The 19975-nt window shown below is 35.1% G+C and overlaps 2 protein-coding genes and 1 pseudogene across 2 annotated transcripts in view; all 3 read left to right on the forward strand.

The window, feature by feature from the left end:
- LOC105115551 (putative glycine-rich cell wall structural protein 1) overlaps nt 1-177 on the forward strand; it is a 463-nt gene extending 286 nt beyond the window's left edge. Inside the window, exon 2 of the mRNA XM_011012464.1 lies at nt 29-177. Within this exon, the coding sequence (XP_011010766.1) occupies nt 29-177 (149 nt within the window). The remainder of the gene's footprint in view (nt 1-28) is intronic.
- Nucleotides 178-1479: 1302 nt separating this feature from the next.
- On the forward strand, nt 1480-7059 carry LOC105115552 (serine--tRNA ligase-like; annotated as a pseudogene).
- A 2699-nt stretch (nt 7060-9758) lies between these two features.
- On the forward strand, nt 9759-14846 carry LOC105115544 (ribonucleoside-diphosphate reductase small chain-like). Its single transcript, XM_011012458.1, has 8 exons — nt 9759-9772; nt 10071-10210; nt 11132-11266; nt 11374-11596; nt 11827-11936; nt 12860-12995; nt 13366-13492; nt 14673-14846. Exons 4-8 carry the CDS (start codon nt 11573-11575, stop codon nt 14687-14689), a joined length of 414 nt encoding a protein of 137 aa, XP_011010760.1. The 5' UTR covers nt 9759-9772; nt 10071-10210; nt 11132-11266; nt 11374-11572; the 3' UTR covers nt 14690-14846.
- The last annotated feature ends 5129 nt before the right edge of the window (nt 14847-19975 follow it).

Genomic DNA, 19975 nt, shown 5'->3' on the forward strand with positions numbered 1-19975 from the left:
GTTATGGTTCTGGGTCTGGATATGGGAGCGGTGAAGGATATGGTGCTGGTGGTCATGGAGGAGGTGGAGGCAGAGGCGGAGGCGGGGGCGGAGGCGGTGGCAGTGGTGGAGGCAAAGGGTCAGGTTCTGGCTATGGGTCTGGTAGCGGCTCAGGCTATGGTTCCGGTGGTGGGATAGGTGGCGGCAGAGGTGGCGGTGGCGGTGGCGGCAGTGGAGGTGGTGGTGGTGGAGGTCATGGCTCCGGATCAGGAAGTGGGTCAGGCTATGGTAGTGGGAGTGGAAGTGGAAGCGGTGGTGGCAAGGGTGGGCATGGAAGTGGAGGAGGAGGAGGAGAAGGAGGTGGTGGGGGTGGAGGAGGAGGATCTGGCTCTGGCTCTGGCTCAGGTTATGGTAGCGGGTCTGGTTATGGCTCTGGATATGGAGGAGGGAAAGGTAATTAAGGCTTGCCATGAACACAGAGGATACCTTTTCTTTTGTATTCTGAAATAAAATTGCAGGAGCTCACACATGCATGTTGGCGAGCAACTGCAACTGTGCATGGGTGTCTACATTATAAATCTCTTAATAAAGATCACTTTTTAGAGCACATTTTACTATCTCTATGCAAACCCTAATAAAAAATGGATATATCATTTCCATAAAAACGGGATTTCATCACAAAAAAGAACTTCGAATAAAATTAAAAGAAATGAGCTTGAATTTTTGAAAATTGAAAATTTTCTCCCACAACCTAAGACTTGCAGTGTTGACTTTGCATGCAGTAAAAAAACCATGTCACAAGTGAAAATAGCTGACGACCGCCAGAAAGATTGCCTCTGTAAAAGTCTGACCTGGTCAATGGAGTCCAGTCATCTGCGGTATTGAAAACTACTTAACTCTCTCGACCGCAATGCCACCCAGAGTTTTCTGATGCCTCACCAAAGACGGCCACAGGGCCTTTAGAAGCCGCAAGTGAATTTTATGTCCAAAGGACCACCAGTAGGTCCGCTCCACAAATATTCTGAAAAGCTATAATTATTTCAAGGAAACTATCGGCATTTGCTATTAATATTATGGGAGAAGAGAGAGAGAGGGAGAGGATATATATGTTTCAAAGCACAAGTACTACTCTTGTAAGTGGTAAAGATAATTCAGAATAGCAGATCCCCAACAACCAAAAAAGTTAAATGCACTTATTGCACTCCTACGTAGACTTATTAAAGTATGGCATCAAATCAAGGAAGTGATAATATGTGCATGCATGGAACTGAAATTCAATTTGTGCAAGGATAGAAGACAGTTCAATATATCAACCATGCATGCAGATGATGGTGCATGTGCTGTCATACACCACATCAATTTAAAACTTAAGCTTATGCAGGACAAAAATAATTAAAACATAAAAGTATCAGAAATAAGAAGCTAAGAAGAATAAACCAAAACACAAAAAGCCCAAGTATGGGGGTCCTGAATTTTATTCAGTACAACAAGATGTGAATAATGGCTTCAGTTGCAGCTGGCTTGGAGGTTAATTATTTAGATTTGTGAATGTTGCTTCCTTTTCTATGCATATACATATTATTTTTGGGGACAGCGCAGCTTACAGGGATTTCCTTTATCAAATTTATGCTGTTTCATCGGTGGATATGGAGAGTTTCGCTGTAGTTATGGTAAGATTCCCCGGCTTGCTCTTCAGTTTTGATAGTTCATTTTTCTTCTCTTTTCTGCGTCTCCATCTCCTTGCATGCCGATGTCTACATGAGGCCAAGAACTTAATATGCATAATGAGAGCACCATCTCAGCTAGTGTTCAGACCAACTGCGCTGCATAATAGCAAGCGATTAGGGCCTTAGAAATGCAATGAAAGATTTAGGTTTGGAGGACTGAATCTACCCAATTTGAGTGGCCTGACATTGTTGAAGTTTATTAGTAAACTGTCTAAGATGCTTGCCTTTTCAAACCTGACTGTTACAGTCGACAATTGTATTTTGCTCTTCAAGATATTCTAACAATTTATGGTGGTTGACTTGACAGGACAGTTGTTGATGATACATGGCACCTGCAGACTCTTTTGTCATTGGAAATATGATACCAACACTCAACAGCCAATCTTTCATCTCTTCTTTGGAATCAAATCTTTTATCTTTTCTTTGGAATCCATTTCCTCATCATCCCCATAACTATTTTGAGAGCTCGAGCCTGACGAAAGCCTCTGCCTCACCTTCTCTACTAGCATGACGATATTTTTTTAGCCTCATTAATTACACCTCAGAATATAAAGCTGCAGCCAAAACCAGAGCGATGAAACCATAACAGCTTAACTCAACACACTATACACAAGTCAAAACATAACTATCATAATCCTGTTACAAAGCCAGACATTAAGTCAAATATTTACATCTCACATAATCTAACCAATGCAACAGCCTGTGTACATATAAGTTCATGTCATGTTACCTTAACTGCTATTGTTAAATAAAACAAAAAATCTCCACCACGTCATTAGGCATGTCAGCAGTTCTGTACAGTCATTAGACACGTCACCTGACACATCAGCACTCTGACCAGTCAAACAGCCACGTCATCAGGAACGTCAGCAGTTCTACACAGAAAAAAAAAATGATAGAAGAAATTACCATAAAAGTATTTTATCAGTAATTTCCCACATCTCCCCTTCTTTCCTCAATATCCCAGCCTCACTGACTCAAGCTGGAGAATAACTGACCCGGAACCGGACCCACCACTTTTTTCATTACCAATCTCCGAAGTCTTTTCTAGGGGTGGCGGGTCCCTTTCCTTTGCGGGGCTGCCCCCAGAAAAATTTTTAATTTTTTTTTTCTATAATTAGTCTCAATTTTGCTATCAACAATCATTGGTATGAACTGCATCCTCAAACTCTTGTAAGTTTTTAATTAAGGACTTCCATCCACTTTAAAGGATTTTCATCCAAATTATATTATTATGTTATAATAAGCATTAAACTTAAGCATCATATATTTAGGATTAAGATGAATTTAATTTTCTTAGCCTCTCTTGATCTGTCTTTTATGTAATTGAAGTGGATTTAGTTATCTGGGGATATTAGCCGACTATGGTGGTCAATGCTTTAGGTTGACCATGATGAATTTGAATTTTACAAGTGGGGGTGCAGATAAAAGACTATATATAAGGGTGAGTTTGAGAGTAACATAAAGAAGATTCAGGTCATATAGAAAATAAGTACGTTATATTGGTGAAAAATATATCCTTGCCATAAAATAAGTGCAATTCCTCTCCTGCGAAGCTTGATCTCATATTGTTATTTAGCATTTGAAGTTTAGCTTAATTTGGAAGTGCTTAAAATTATTTGGCGCTGATGTAGCGGGAGGTCGCGGCTTCTACCTTGAAGGTGACGGCGTCCGACTTAATCAAGCCTTGATCAACTTTGGCCTGGAATTCTTGGAGAAGAAAGGGTACATGGCCATGCAGACACTCTCTTCCATGAGACAAGATGTCATGGCAAAGTGTGCCCAGTCAGCACAATTTGGTGAAGAACTTAACACGGTAAATTTTAGAAAAATACTAACAAACTATCTTTATTGAGAGAAGTAGGGAAGAGAAATTCAACGCGATTCTCAAAAAAGTCCACACTGTAAGCATCTCAACTGTAACATTTTTTTGGTTAAAAATCGGGGCTAAAACGCCAAATTAAATTAAATACGGTAAAATTAATCCAATCATATCATAATACAAAATATAGTAAAGACTTGCAGAAGGGTTATTAAAGGAAATCAAAGATCTATTTAAAACACTCCTAATTAAACCATAGTTGGTTAGTCAATTTGTTAATGAATTTGCTTCTTTGTAGATATGTAGCTCTTGAAATATCCTGAACTTTTGCTAATAATTCTCTAGCATACATAATTAGATTATAAATTTTTTCAATAATAATCTTATTTTTACTAATTAAATCAATTACTAATGATAAATTAAATTCCAAAATAATTTTTTATAATTATGTAGACCAAGCTAATTTCAAACCATTGATAATTACTCACAATTCAGCACCCATTGGTGTACAAATCCCGATATTAAAAGCAAAACCAATAATTCATCTGTCCATAGTATCTCTAATGACTCCACCAGCTCCAGCCAACCCTGAGTTTCCCTTGCTACAACCCTATGCTTATTGTTATCCAGATTCTCCAACCATGGAATGAATGGCATCACCCATAAGTCTCTTGTCCACTTCAACAATGCTGGTGCAAGAGAATATAGAAGAACTAAAAATTCAATAGTTTCTCTCCTTTTATATTTGCCACAACGCAATGCTAAATTCAAGACCCTAGAACTCTCTTAAAGCTTGGATGGTTACCTTATAGGTTATTTAGTAGCCAAGCATACCAGTTAAGGGAGTAAAATGCCTCTCGACCTGCAACTTCAAGAATTCTGTCCCAAACCTCACGTGCATTTGGGCAGTGATGGAAAGCATGGATGATTGTTTCTATCTCTGTCAAACAATGACTCCAGTAGGGTTACAAGTGATTTTCCTTCTTCATCTGACTTTATTTGTCATGATGCCCCCTTTAGCAACCGTTCAAAGAAATATGTTCACTCTTTCTAGACCATTCGATTGCTAGATGATCTTCCACAAAGGGTCATTTTGTTGATGAGTAACTCTACTATCTTCTTGAATCTGATAAGTTGAATTTACTGAGAATTGACCACCTGTACAATGTCTCCAGTATACTATATCTTCCCCCAACTGAGGTGTAGGAGGATTATAACTTGTCCAGATCAAAATTACCTGAATTGGGATGAAATGAGCAAAAGTTTCCCACTGCTATTGAGCTCTGCCATCCACCATATCGGTTACTGAACAATTCAACAGAACCTCAGGAATATTTTGGCAAGTATGCATATGTAAATTGCCATGCCCTTTCATTTGTCAATATAGAGGGGACAAGAAAGCCAAAAAACACGACATCAATTATGTTATAATTTGTGGTTTCATTTTGTACCAAGTGGATGATGATTTGTTCTACTTATATAAGTGGAGTGGGATATTTGCCATAATAATGGCAATATCCTAACAAAATTATCATTGAATAACTGCAGCAAATTCTCTCTTTATCACCCCATGCTGTTGAACTCCAATTTATGAGTCGCGTCCCTTCTTAATCACTCAACCTTATTACTCTCCTCGTCCCTATACTTTGCAAATGTTTTAACTCTGTTAAAATTGGGAGCCTAACCTCTCACTACTCATAGTCATTAGTCTGGTTGTGACGCATTTATGCTATTATGCATTTGTTGGTTGACATTTACATCAGGATTTTGCCTCTTACCAGAATGGTACAGTGAGTTTATGATTGATCCTCACTGTTAATATTTTAAGGCCTGCATGCTAGATAGATGTGATGGATTCTTGTACTTTGTGGAAGAAAGACTTAAATCATGTTAATATCATACATCTCTTGAAGTTATTACTTGCTCTGCTCTGTAGGCTGTTAAGGTTTTCTCGGTATATATGCATTGGTGCCTAATCTTTCCTATTTTGGTTGTTGAAGTAGTGGAATGCTTCATGTTCTCAATAAACATTCTCTTGCTTCATTTTCCTCATCTCTAACTCCCTCTACTGCCCTCCTTCAATTAGTACAAAAAAAGATAAACAAAGAGAAAAAGGAAGCTCACACACTCATTCTTGGTATCCTGACGTACCTAGAAAAAAGAAGTCCAAAGCAGTGTGTTTTTTATTTTTTGGGGTGTCTGGTAATTTAGTTGTTTCTTTTTTTGCCTAAGAAAAAATGGAAGGAAGAAAGAGAAGCGGGAGTGTTAGGTGATAAATGGAGCATTGATTTTCCCCATCTCCTGTATCATTATGCAACTCATTCCTTTTGTATATTTATATATGCCAGCAGAAAACGACTGTAGTAAATGACTCTATATTCTAGATTGATGACTTTCTTGATGTTCAACAGGTGACTGGCGAGGAAGATGACAAGTATCTAATAGCTACAGCTGAACAACCGCTGTGTGCATATCATTTAAATGATTGGATCCATCCTACACAGTTACCAATTAGGTTATAATAATTGTCTAGGAACTACTTTTTTTTTTTTTTTAACAATAACTGTGATTGCTTTTGTCTCACTAATTCCTTGTTTTCTCAGATATGCTGGTACTCAACTTGTTTCCGTAAAGAGGCTGTTGACATGGTCGTGATACTCTTGGCATTTTTAGGGTTCATCAGTTGGAGAAAGTGGAGCAATTCTGCATTACCAGCCCAATGGCAATAAATCTTGGGAGGTACTCGAGGAAATGATTAAAAACTCTGAGGAGTTTTACCAGGAGGAATGATAACGTCGTTTTTTTGAGAAAAATATATTGTTAATTGCTTCCTTATGTAAGTTGTCATCTCTTAACCTGCCAGAGGGCACAAATGATTAGGAAACTAATGTGAACAACATTTTCACTCCCTCCCCCTTCTCATGCTCTCTCTGACGTGTGTTCGCACACAGACACTCACTCTCTCATTCAAAAGAAGTGTTCTAACAGTTGCCTCCTTTTCAAACAGCTCAACATCCCCCATCAAGTTGTGGCAATTGTTGCAGCTGCTTTGAATGATGCAGCTGCAAAGAAGTATGGACTGGAGGGCTGGTTTCCTGCTTCCATTACTTACAGAGAGTTGGTCTCCTGTTCGAACTGCACAGATTAATTACGAGTCAAGAAAGGCTAGAAATTCGATATGGGTATAAAAAGGTAAGTCTTACTCATGTGTCTTCTATATGAAAAATTTATATTACTTCACACAGAAACCTTTTCTTTTTTTTTTCATGGCTGTACGGATAAATCCTATCAGTCTTTATGGCTTTAAGATTTTAACTACTTTGTGTTTGGTTGCAGAGCAATGAGAAAGGGAAAGAAACAGAGCAATATTGTCATCTGTTGAACTCAACTCTTACAGCAACAGAGAGGACAATTTGCTGCATCCTGGAGAACAATCAGAACGACAATGGTGTAGAGATTCCTGAAGCCTTGAGAAAGTATATGGGTGAGAAAAGAATTCCAAATTTAACCGTCCACACAAGTAGAACCTAATACCTATTTTTGGGAATCACCTCTCGGTCTCTAATTTGTTATTGCTAATCTAGTTATTTTTAATTTACCCAGAATACATGACTGTTCTCCAGTCAATTTATAACAAGGATCTATCTCATTTTGATAAGTAAATAACGGCGTAATTACTAATCAGAATTCTTGTAAGCATTTTTTTTCAATAGAATGTTACAATCCTGAAATGATTTCATAGCTTAATGTCAATCGTTATAGAAGTAGCACTCATCACATTGTAAATCTGTGATCGAAATTTATTGATTTCATGTTTAGTAAGTATTGATTTCAAGTTAGTAATTAGTGGAAATATGTAGTAATTCACGTACTACAACGTAAGGAAAAGGGAAAGGAAGAAATTATGCAATGCTCTTGGTCCATGAAGGTATCCGTGGAGTTGAATTCTATATTGTGGTCAAACGAACAAGAACTGGAACCCCGTATTCCATGCTCTATAGCTTGGCCCATCAAGGAGGAATTACTAACAAATACTTCAAGCACGGAAAACTTGTGGCCCGTCATCATTAATGGAAACAAAGATTCTCATGATCCCAGAAGACCAAAATAGAGGTCTTTAGCTAATTACACAACTTTGGATAGGAAAGTCTTAAACCCTCTTGAATCTGTTGTTGTGCATGAAAGAGGACATCTTCTTGGTCTTGACCACTATGATGATCCAAATGCCGATGCCATCACGTCTTCAATAATTCCTCCTAGGTGGAAGAGCTTCATACGGATTCACCAATAATTAATAAGAACCATAGGGAAGGAGAATGATGCTCGCAGCTTTTATTATCTTAATCAAGAATATATTTCCATAAGTTTTCTGATAATGAATTTGTGTTTAGGCCATCCTAGAGGTGTTAAAGCCTTTGTTTGCAAACGTTTATCTCCTCGGACGCCTGAAACTATAATGTAAGCATTTTTATTTTTTTTTGAAAATATTCTGAATCGCCTCTTGTAGCTTTCAACTCCATCTTTATTTTTTTTTTAATTTTTTGGTTAGTTTATACAAATCTCAATTAACTCTATAAATTTTAAAATTAACAATTATATAAATCTCTAATGAATATTATATCATCAACCATGTAGCTTAAACCTAAAATTACAAAAACAAATCTTTTAATTAAAAAAATAATGTTGGCTTCTAAGGAGGCTGCTCGCTGTAGAGGCTTTGAAGGCCTTACAAATGCGGGCTTGGAGTTCATTAATACACACTAGCCCACTTAAAGTTTAAAAGTGGCCCATTAAGCCCAAGTTTAAATTAGCGTAAAATCCCCGCCCGCGTCAGCTTAACAATCACGCGTGACTTCCTAACCGTTATAACAAATATACGAAATATCTTGACTTTCCAACCTCCACTGAAATCTCCTATCTCTCTATCTCTCTCTTCTTCTTCCTGGTTCCTTTGTTTTGTTTTATGGCTGTTTTCCCTGGGTTAGGAAATTCCGGTCCAAGAAAACGGGCTGGCGCGCGGGCTCAAGTCGAACAATACCAGCGACAATACAAAACAAAACCTTCCCCGCTCTCTCTTAACGCCTACCGAACGGTACCAAACGATCTCCTTACTATTCTCTCTGTTTTTGTTGTATTAAAGATTAGGGTTTTGATGTTGTGGACTTGTTTTGAAATTATCAGCAATTCAATTTGGAATATTTTTGGGTCTTCGGCACCCAAACTGAAAGCAGAAAGAAAAACCGGAAAAATTCTCTTTTCGCAATAATTTCAATGAAAGAAATCAATCAAGAAGATGTAACGAAACGAGGTGATATGCCAGAGTGGATTAATTCAGGCACTTTTTGGCATTGAACTTGTAAGCAGGTGGATATCTTCAGCTTTGTTTTCCCTAGCAGTTGGATTGTAGCTAAGGTCACATGAAGCAAAAGAATCTGTATTAGAATTTCTAGTCTTCTATTTACTGTTGGATTGTCATCGATGCTTTTGAAATGATTATGAGTGTTACCATTTTGCTAAGGCCGACAACCATTGAGAAATTTTCTGTATGTAATATTGGGTTGCTAGGGCACATTGCCAAGAAAGTGGTGAAGAAAGCTCAGAGACAGAATCAGTTTACTCACTGAAACACCACATATCTCACGAGGTGAACCATTTGCATGAAGGAATGAAGCATGTAAGATTTACTAGTTATTCTGTTATCAGGATTCCATTCTTTTCCCTTTACTTGATTTTGGTGTGTTAAATGATTTATTTATTCCTTTGCAATTGTCTGGTTTGTGCTTGCACTTAACTAGCTCTTAATAATCATGTCTCTTTTGGAAACATTTGCACAATGAATTGGATTCCACTTCTTTGTATCCCAAATGCAAGCATAGAGCCATCCCCCAAAACTTTAAGTAACTTGTTTAGCCCCCGACTATATGTACCCAAGAAAAGAAAAAAAGAAATTCAGCAATTGAAAGGCAATCCATCTGTCTGAGTTAAATACGACATGTCATCCTATTTAAATTGCATCAACTGTAGCATCCATTTGCATTTTCTCATAATGGCATAAAAACTTATAATTGAATATTACTATTCTTCAAAAATATTTTGGTTTCATCTTACATTTAAATTTTTGCAGCTTCTCCAAAACATTGCTACATGTGCCTTGTGCATGTCTGTGTGTGTGTCAAGTTTTGCTGTTGACTCTAACGTTTCCTAAGCCATCCTTTGATTCATTAGAAAATTTTCAAGCCATTCTGTAAGTATCATTGTACTGTTTTTATTGGTCAATTTCTCTTTACAGGAAGTGAAACTACTAGTTTCATTGAGTTATGTCACGTCACCCACTTTTCATTATAGGCGTGTCTTTCACAAATCATAATCATATTTCTTCTGTAGGAGGAGAAAGTTGTAGCTTTTATTGCTAGCTGCCTTCCCATTTCCGTTAAAACTGTTCTTTGTACAAACAAGCCAGGGGACTTGCACTTAAAACATGATTTCGTGCTTCAACTTCAAAAGAAGAAGAATTTGTTTAATTCAATTTTGTGATAATGCAGGTCATTGAAGTCAACGGTGAAGGATGTGGTTTGCTTGGGAAAGAATTCTTCTACCTTGAGTGGACCGCTGTCCCCTATATTCTTTGCATGTCTCCCGTATCTGTCTTAATCTGCCTACTCTCACTGATAAAGATAACGAGGTATTTGTTTCTGCTTGATCATATAATTTGTTGTTATAAAAGCTTATATTTAATTGTGTTCGGTATTAACCTGTTCCTTTTTGACTGGTTAGTGGTGGTTTCCATCATTTATACTGGAAGAATGCCTCATTCCTCTTACCCATTATGTTACCCCATGGAACTAAGATTTCAGAATCATTTTCTTTGTTTTTATTAATCACTAACTTGGGTGCCAACTATTTGTAAGATTGGTGATAAGCTCCTTTGGAAATATTGTAATGACTGCTATTCTGCTATCATTAGGTGCTTCGATTACATTTCCATAATCAATATCAGGTTATAAGCACATGGGGTGTTCGAAACAACGTAGACATCCTCCCACTTTCATACACCAGGCATGCATAAGATGTTCGTCGTGTAAAGATTTTCTGAGAGTTCTTTTCGATTATCTTTTTTCATTTTTAAGCAAATTGCTTTGACTTCTCCCCATCTCTGGGCCCTTATCAATTTTTGCCGCTTCCATATTTTCTAGATTGGTGCCATCATCACATGTAGAATAATTTATTTGATGTTTTCTTTTATGGAATTCTATGTCATCTTATGTGCATATCAATTACATTTTGCATTAGTCCTTTAGTTTCTGATTGATATTCCCTCCATAAGCTCCGATTTGAAGATGATAATTTTCCGCCTCCATATATTTTATATTGTCAAACTGTTTCAGCTATTACTTTTGCATCCATGTTCATTGAGATTCCCTCATCTCTCATTCACACATACAAATCCTTCCATGTCATAGAATCTGTTCACCGATGCCTAGATATCAGAAATAGATGGGCTAAGAAACTCTCATTCATTGGGACTTCGAGTGTAGAGTTGTTTAAAGTTTCTTAATTTGTAGAAGCTGGGGTCATTAGTTAGCAAGTTGCTTCTCTTTTCCAGTTCTCCAGTTCAAAAGAAATGGAGATGCCTATCTTTATGATCTCGGCAGCTCTCATGGCACCTTCATTAACAAGATTCAGATGGTTTGTTTCGATGATATTTTTGAACTAAAGGAGTTTATCTGTATATGATCAGGTACGAGGGACATGCTCCATTCCAAATAAACCCATATTGAATTATTATTACGTTTTCATCTTTTTATTATAATTTTGTTCATGAAATTGTGTCAAATTTCATGGCAGTTAGTGATGTTAGGGAAACATGTCATGGATCACACTTAATTTTATAAAAGAGCACAAGAAATCACAAGTTAACAACTTCTTTAGCTGTTTTGAGGAGTCAAAACAATTCTTGATAAGGGCTCTTGGGGTTAGAAGTGATGACAAAATGCAAGACCCAAAATTTAAGGCTGCTGCTGACAACATTTTGAGGCTATGACTCATGTCCGCGACCCAACTAAAGCAGGTAAAGCTCATTACAAAAATACTTTTCATTCTTTTGTTCGAATGTCACTTTGTTTTCCCAATTTTGATTGTTTTGTGTATTTTATTAATAGGTTAAGTTGTTGTTATTGGTGGGTGTAGAGAGTACACTGGTGCTCCTTATTTTGCAGCTATTTCTGCTTTAAAAATTGTAAATTTCCCCACTTTCTTTTTGCTTGATGATATTATCCTTGTTTGTTTCTTTCTTTGCAGGGTACAGATTTGTCCCAAGTATTTTGTACAAAGGATGCTGCTCTATTTGTCAAAAGTTGCAGACCTGAGTTGATTGTGCATCCTGTTTTGGAAGAATCCTATAGTGTTCGGTATATTTTTTACATTCTTTTCATTTCGTTTCTTTATTGTGGTTCCTTTTCCTTTAGATAAATAATGAACATGGTTTCTTAGAAAAATGCTCATTTGTTGTCGAGAAAAAAATGCTTTGTAGGGATGGGATCAGATATCATGAAAGGTTGTTGCTGAGGTTGATAAATGGATGGAGAGATTTGATTGTCTCGCCGTTGGCCTTGGAAGGAACCTGTTTCTTCTAGCGTGATTTTTTTTCTTTAGTAGTTTTAATTTAGTTGGTAATTTTTTGAAATTACATTTTTGAGTGCATGGGAGTGGCTATATGCAAACTTTGTAGATTGATGCAAATGATGCTATCATCACATGCAGAATAATTTATTTGATATTTTCTTTTATGGAACTCTATGTCATCATATGTGCATATCAATTACATTTTGCATAAGTCCTTCAGTTTCTGGTTATGTCCTCTCCATATGCTTTGATTTGAAGATGAACATTTTCGCTCCATATATTTTATAATGCCAGATTGTTTCAGCTATTCCATCTACACCCATGTTCATTGAGATTCACTCATGGCACATTCACACATGCACATCCTTCCATTTTAAGTTTTACCTTATCATTGTAGCAGCCTTAATTTTTTTTAAAATTTTTTTTAATTTTTTTTCCCATCTACTTCTGAAACTTTCCAATTCTGCTAAGAGGATTTCATGAACAAGGATTAATAAAGTATATTACAGTGAAAGGTCGATTGCTTCTAGCCAGACAATTATAATTCTAGTGATATTGGTAGAATGCAATGCCAATTGTTACTGCACTGATCTTTTGAGTTTATGAGAATAATGGTATGAGAGAATGCACCCCCCCCCCCCCCCCTTCTATTTCTCTTTTTGGTGTTCCTTGTTAGTTTATTACAGCTGAGGAGGTTAATCTCTCCCAGGACATGCAACAATGGAAGTACTCTCGTTTCAGAGAAACTTTTCTTAAGCCATCTGCTTGCATTTTTTGCTGCATCTGATGGGATTGTTCTGGAAAACTTGGCTGCAAGATTTCTAAATGATGTTCAAATTCCAGAGGTGAATTTCTTCGCTAAGCTTCAGAGAGCCTTTCAAAGTTCATTTATAGGTGTATTGATGCTCTACCTTTATTTGTTTCTCATTTTAGTTATACTAGTTGCTTCAAGTTGTTTATCATGTGTTGAATTCAAGCACCCAATACTACTTCTGATAATTTGTGACCACTTCATGTTCATTTTAAGCTGATTCTTTGTGGTAAAGGTATAGACATGGATGCATATTTTGAGCAATCAACTTCCGTTTTTCCAATTTGACTGTCTAATACCATGGCATTTTCAATTTGAGTGGAGTTGGTGGACTTTTTTTCTCTTATGATGCATTACAAATCTCTTGATTCATTTTTTTTTTTTTTTTTTGCTTCTATGTTCAGAGATATATAGTTTGCTTTTGGAGACCTATATCACGGACTCAAGGGAGAAGCATAGGTTGTTCAATGCTACTGAAAACATTCCTTGTGTGGCCGAGAAAGCAAAATCAGCAGTGGATTGCATTCAAAGGTATACAACATTCATTTCTGATACTTTTAAAACAGTACATAAAAACTATGCTAAGAGGTTTAGAAGTACCGTATGAGCCTGTTTTAATTATCTGGTGATTCATTTGCTTTTGTGATTTTGCTTTGTTGATTTATGAAGTGGGACAGAAGGGGATTATCTATATCTCTAACTCCTTTGCATTGCTTTTGTTGATGGAAATGATTGTATTTTTTTTTTCTCAGATCACTTTCTTCTTGCCATGTCATTTTGAATTCAGTCTTTCTCCCCCCTTTTTTTTTCGGATGTTTTTTTTTAAAAGCAATTGAGTATTGATATCTGGATACCTGGACTTTTTATGGGACATTTTGAATTTGCTTCTCATTTATGGTGTATTGCAGAAAAATACATTCCTACTGTTTCCGTTTTGCTTTGCACTAGCAACATGCGCGTCAACTCTTCTAACTTGCCTTTGTCTCTGCAATGTAGTATGTTTTTAAACTGTCATATTTTGCCTGCTTCATGAATGCATCGACGTACTTTAGGATAGCCCACCTAGCATTTTTCTAGAATGAGATTAAGTGTAATATCTCATATTGGTGGGTGGGTGAGTGGTAGCTTGTAACAGCCCAGCCCAACTTGCTATATATTGTTCACTTTAGGCTTTACCATCCTCACGGTTTTGTTTATGGTGACATGAGCTCATTTTTGAGCTTGACGCTCCAAAACACGTATGACAAATTGACAACCAGTACTCTCATGCGCTGATGTGGGATACTACATAGTTGGTCTTGTTAAGAGTGTTGGTTGCCAACTTATCATACACGTTTTGGGGCATTAGGTTCAGAAGTAAGCTCGTGTCACTAGGAACAAAACTATGAGGACAATAAGATTCAAAGCAGACAATATATAGTAAATTGGACTGTGCTGTTACATTAAAAATATCACAAACATGAATAGATTAATTGAATATTTGGATGCAAGGCATCAAATTGATTGGTGGACTGAAGCCATTGTTTGACATACTGCTGGTCATGTAGTTAAAAATCCTTTACAAGTGCAATTCTTAAATTTTGTATTTTTTTCTGTTGTATCAACGTAAGCTCCTAAATGTAAGAGCTTTTACGTTGCAATGAGCGGTTGATGATGCAAACTAACAAGTCTTTTTTCTATTTTCTTCTTTGTTTCTTTTCTGGGAAAAAAGGAAATGGCCAACACTGAGTCTTATAACCAACAGCAGATAACCTGCTAGCTGGTAATGTATGTTTATTGTACGCTACCCTATTACTCCCCCCATGTCAATTGCAATCCTTGATCAATGGGAAATTAATCGTGGCTGATGATACTATAAATAATTTGTGCATATCCATGAAGAGAATCTCCTGATCACATTCGTTATTGGAGTAGGTAAAATATAAATGACTAGGTAACCAAGAGCTGAAGTCGCACATAATGTTTGCCACTAATAACATGATAATGACTTCCACTTCTTCCATATCACCAAAACTCTACCAAACTAATTTTATCTCCCTGGTAGTGCGTTGAACAAGTATTCTCTAATATCCAATCTGCTATTGGAGAGGAACGTTCGAAAGCACTTTCAGCCAGACATTGTTGACAAATGTCTCCATAATAAATAGCACATTATACACCTAATCTGTTTATGCATTTCAAATGCACAAGTGCTTAGAAGTTGCGGTTCATCAAGTTGGAAATCGACGATAGCCCATTTCTATTTTGGTCGAGGATATGATGCCTAGGTAGCTATTACTGAAAGCAAGCATGCTATGCAATTGGACAATTTTGGGTGGTGCGTTAGAGGGTGTGTTTGTGGCCTGAGATTTTCCGGGTATTCTGGAGAGTAGAATATGGGATTGAGAAGTACATTAAAAGCTAGATACGTGTGATATTACAACAATTTATTCACATTAATTTATGGTTTATCTAAAAAAAAACATGTGAAGCATGCTGCTAATTTTGATAGCATAAACACTACTAGAAAATTGACAAATACACATTGATGAAATATTTCTATCGATCAATTGCAATTACAGTGTATTTCCCCAGCTGAAGGTGCCTTCACAGTATCTATTAATAAATACCGATGAAAATATCTCATCAGCATATAACGAGAGAATTATAGTTGAAAAGAAAGGAATAAAATATAATACAATAACGTTTTATTTACACCAATAAAAATACCGACAAACTTTAAAATACTAAAAGATATACTGATAAATTAAGGCTGTTAGTATATTTCATAAAGTATTGAATCTTTTCATCTTTTAATTGTACTGTTAATGGTGCTCAATACATACAGGATCATTGACAAAAAATGTCTATTGGTATTTTTCTAAAAGTTAAGGTAGTGTTCAATTCTCACTTGCCTTATATATTATAACTCAATACATACAAGATTACCAACGGTTAATGTATGTTGGTATTTTCCCCAGAGATAAGGTGTTGTTACTTTCTCTTGCACTTTTTATTACTTTTTAACGCATACAAGATCACCAACAAGTAATGTATGTGAGTATTTTTTTCAAGAGCTAAGGAACTGTTCACTTCTCACTCAGTTCAATGCATATATGATCAATGACAGACTTAAAAGTAGTCAATGATAGTTGGTGGGTTTCTGAAAATTTTCTATTAAATTAAAAATTTCAATTAGATATTACAGATGGAAGCACAAATAGAAAAATTAAAATATTAATTTTTAGTTTTTTGATAGTAAAGACATTGTTAATGCTTAGTATGTTTCTGAAAATATTTGATTAAATTGAAATTTTAATTAGACTTCACCGATAAATACACTAATAGCAAAAATTAAAATATTAATATTTAATTGATCCTCGTAAACTTTATTGGTAAAAAAGATTCAATTTAAAAGCACATTTCTCTTATTCTCTCTTTCTCCGCAGCTTCTATTCTTTCTACCTTCCTAATCTTTATCTTTTTATCTCTTCTCCCTCTCCTTCTCTCCTCGACATATTCCTTTCTCTTCTTTTCTCTTCTCCTTCATGTGCAGGTATGTCTTTTCCTTTCTTCTTCTCTAGTTATTTAACATAATTTTTATTTTGTTTCTCTTTCCAGGATCGGGAAAACTCACAACAACATTAAGGTAAGATTCTTTTTTTTCCTTTCCCATTTTTTATGTTTTTTTTTTATTTTTTATATATTTTTGTTCTTAATAATTGTAGAAATGTTGTTGGAATTTTTTTTAATTTTTCTTTTCTTTATTGATTCTATGAATATTGTTGGGAATTTTTTAATTTTTCTTCTCTTTAATGATTTTATAAATATTTTTAGAGTTTTTTTAAATTTTATTTTCTTTAATGATTGTATAAATGTTTTTGGAATTATTTTTATTTTATTTTTCTTTTATTTAATGATTGTATAATTGTTGGAATCTTTTTAATTTTTATGTTATTTAATGATTGTATAAATGTTGTTATAATTTTTTTTTACTTTTTTTTGTTCTTTAATGATTGCATAAATGTTGAAATTTTAAAAAAAAATTAAAAAAAATTATATTCTTATCTCTTATTGAATATCATTAGATTATGCTTTTATATACAAGACCCATATAATCACTATGGTTAGCTAATTGATTTATTGGTGATAAGAAACAGTTTTTTATGTCATGAAAAATAAAAATTATTTTAAATTAAGAAAACAAAAATAGTAGCCATCATAAAAAAAAGAAGCTAAGATAATAATTATGATAAATGAATAGATTTTAATGTGAAATATTGATACTACAAATTTTTTAATATGTTTATATTTATCTACTATGATTAATAATTCGTAAATGTTCATTGCAAAGTTAATTGAAGTTTTGGCTAAATAAACATAATTGTTATTATTTGATTGACATACATTGAAAAAAAATCAACTAGTTTGTGGCAATCTAATTTAAATTGTTATGTATTTGCAAGTTTAAAATTTATGGGTAGTCTCTCTTATAGGGGAGGCGTTGTCAATTTGTTTTAAATAAGAATGATTTACAACATCTTAATCCTTTAATTTATGTAGATATTTAGATAAAAGTCAATAGCAAGTCGTACAAGCATGACCCGCAATAATTTTTTCTAGCATTGATTTAGAAGACCAGGAGTCATTAGGTGCCACCTAGAATATGAACCTAAGACACAGGCATCCACTCACGAGTGAGATGCCACCATGTAAAAAAAGAATTGCTTCACAGCGGGATCCATTTACCTAGTGGCTCTATTCCGTTCATTTCACTTGCAAAACAAGTTGTAAGATTTTTTAAATTACAACAATTTTTTATTGGTTGTTTTTTTTTATATAAATATATTTAACTAACGACATATTTATCTTACTAGCCATGGTTCCTAGAAGCGGACCAAGCTTAATGTAGATTTTTATGGAAACATTCATGTGAATTGGTGACAATTAAAAAAAGGTGCAACAACTCATAGATAACTAATCTTAGCACTTTGTGGTACGTTGTTTTCAACCATTTTTACTCAAGTTATTATTTTTTGGAATTTCCTGACTTTTTTTCTAGGATATATATAACACTCGATTGAAGGAGAGAAACAATGATGATTTTTCGACCCATCCACATCTTAATCTGGATTTATGGTTGGAGGCAGAATTGTTTAGTGGATTCTATAGAAATCAGGCATATGGTTTCCCTAACCTATAGTCGGGGGCTTGCAAACAACTCATAGTGTTTTAATTGTTGGATACTTGCAATAGGTTTCAAGCATTCAAACTTTGGAGTTCAAGGCGATTTTAGACAAGCGAGTTCAAGCTTGGATGACCCATTATACTATTGATTATGAATAGCTCAATACTAGGACGATTAAACTTCACTGATTGGTAATATAAACAAGATAATAGATAGGTGATGCATCTACTCCCACTTATTTGCCCCACCTTCCTAGCGGTGACCCGTCTTCTTCTTCTTTTTTAGTTTCTCTATTCTAGATTAATTATATATAAACTTATAAATATTTAAATTTGTTACAATTATTTGATTTTTATATTAATCTAATATATATTAATTACGTTCTATTTTTTTAATGGTTTTTTTTAAATACATTTTTAAATTATTTCTAACAAGGCTATCGATGGTCTAAGACTATTGGTATATTCCAGAAAATTGGAAAAAAATTACTTCAAATGCCACCACCACTATTTACTCACCATTGGAATAACATATGGTCTATTTGATGATTATATATCAAATTCATCGAAGAAAATATTGACGTATAAAAAAGATTTACTGAAAGAATGACACATGAATTTTATATCGGTAATATGTTATATTCATCGATAGAGATATTAATGAAATGAAGTGGGTAAATGTTTTTAGCGCGCCAATAAAGTCATCGGTAAAATTATTACCAACATACCATAAAACACAAAAAAGAAGTTTTTTTTATAGATGATTTCTATCATCTAGCCGATCAGGAAAATTCATCCCATCAAACTATAAGTATTAATATCAACATAAAATTCCATCAGAGATGGTGCTCTCTTCAAGAAGTGCTCCAAAGTTGAAAATTATTGGCATTTGCTATTCACATGTTTTGTTCAAGAAAAAACGTGGAAGAAAAAAAAAGGATATGTTTCAAGGCACAACCACTATCAATTAATAAAGATAATTCAGAATAGAAGATCCCCAATAACAATAAATAAATAAATTGTACTCTTACACAGACTTATTAAAGCATGCCATTAAAGGATGTGATGATCTGTGCATATATATGGAACTGAAATCCAATCTGTGCAAGAATAGAAGACTGTTCAGTGTATCAACCACACAGATGGCCTAACATTCTGCTATCAGTGATGCAAGGATGGTGTGCTTTCATACACCAGAACAGGCACCAAGGTTTTTAATTATAGGTCAGACATTCGAACGCGGTTTTTAAGCACAGATCTATTTATATTCAATGGTGGAAGATGTCTATGATATTGTGGGAAAAGAAATTTAATTCCAATTTCCAAGTGTAAGAAATAAGAAATATTGACTGAACAACCCAGCTTGTTGTGCAAGCTTGGCTCATTGTTAACATACACGCAGAGTAGAAAGATATCTACCGTTAGCGGGTCAACTTATGCCTAGGGAGACAATCGTGGGCATAAATCGCTGCAGGACAGCTACCAGTACATGGAAAACAAATACGTGTACTCAAAAGTGGAGCTAAAATATGAACAGGATCATAAAGAGTGGCAAATGCGTGATACTGGTCCCATTGCCGAAGTCAAATATTACAAGACACTTCTACGTCAAAAAAGAAAAGTCGGGGATAAAGCTTGTATTCTATTGCATATAACAGACGGTCCTCCACAGTACCGTCACCCAACCACCGACGCGCTCCCGTAAAAGTCAAGATTAACAAATGAGAGGCACCAGAAATTTGACAAACTTTTCAAAAACCATGTCTCGTCACCTTTACAATTAACGCCAAACTTTTCAAAAATCTTGTCTTGTTACCTTTGCAATGCCTATATATAGGGTTACCACTT

Source organism: Populus euphratica, unplaced genomic scaffold (genome assembly GCF_000495115.2).
Source record: "Populus euphratica unplaced genomic scaffold, PopEup_1.0 scaffold804.1, whole genome shotgun sequence".
Taxonomy (NCBI): Eukaryota; Viridiplantae; Streptophyta; class Magnoliopsida; order Malpighiales; family Salicaceae; genus Populus; species Populus euphratica.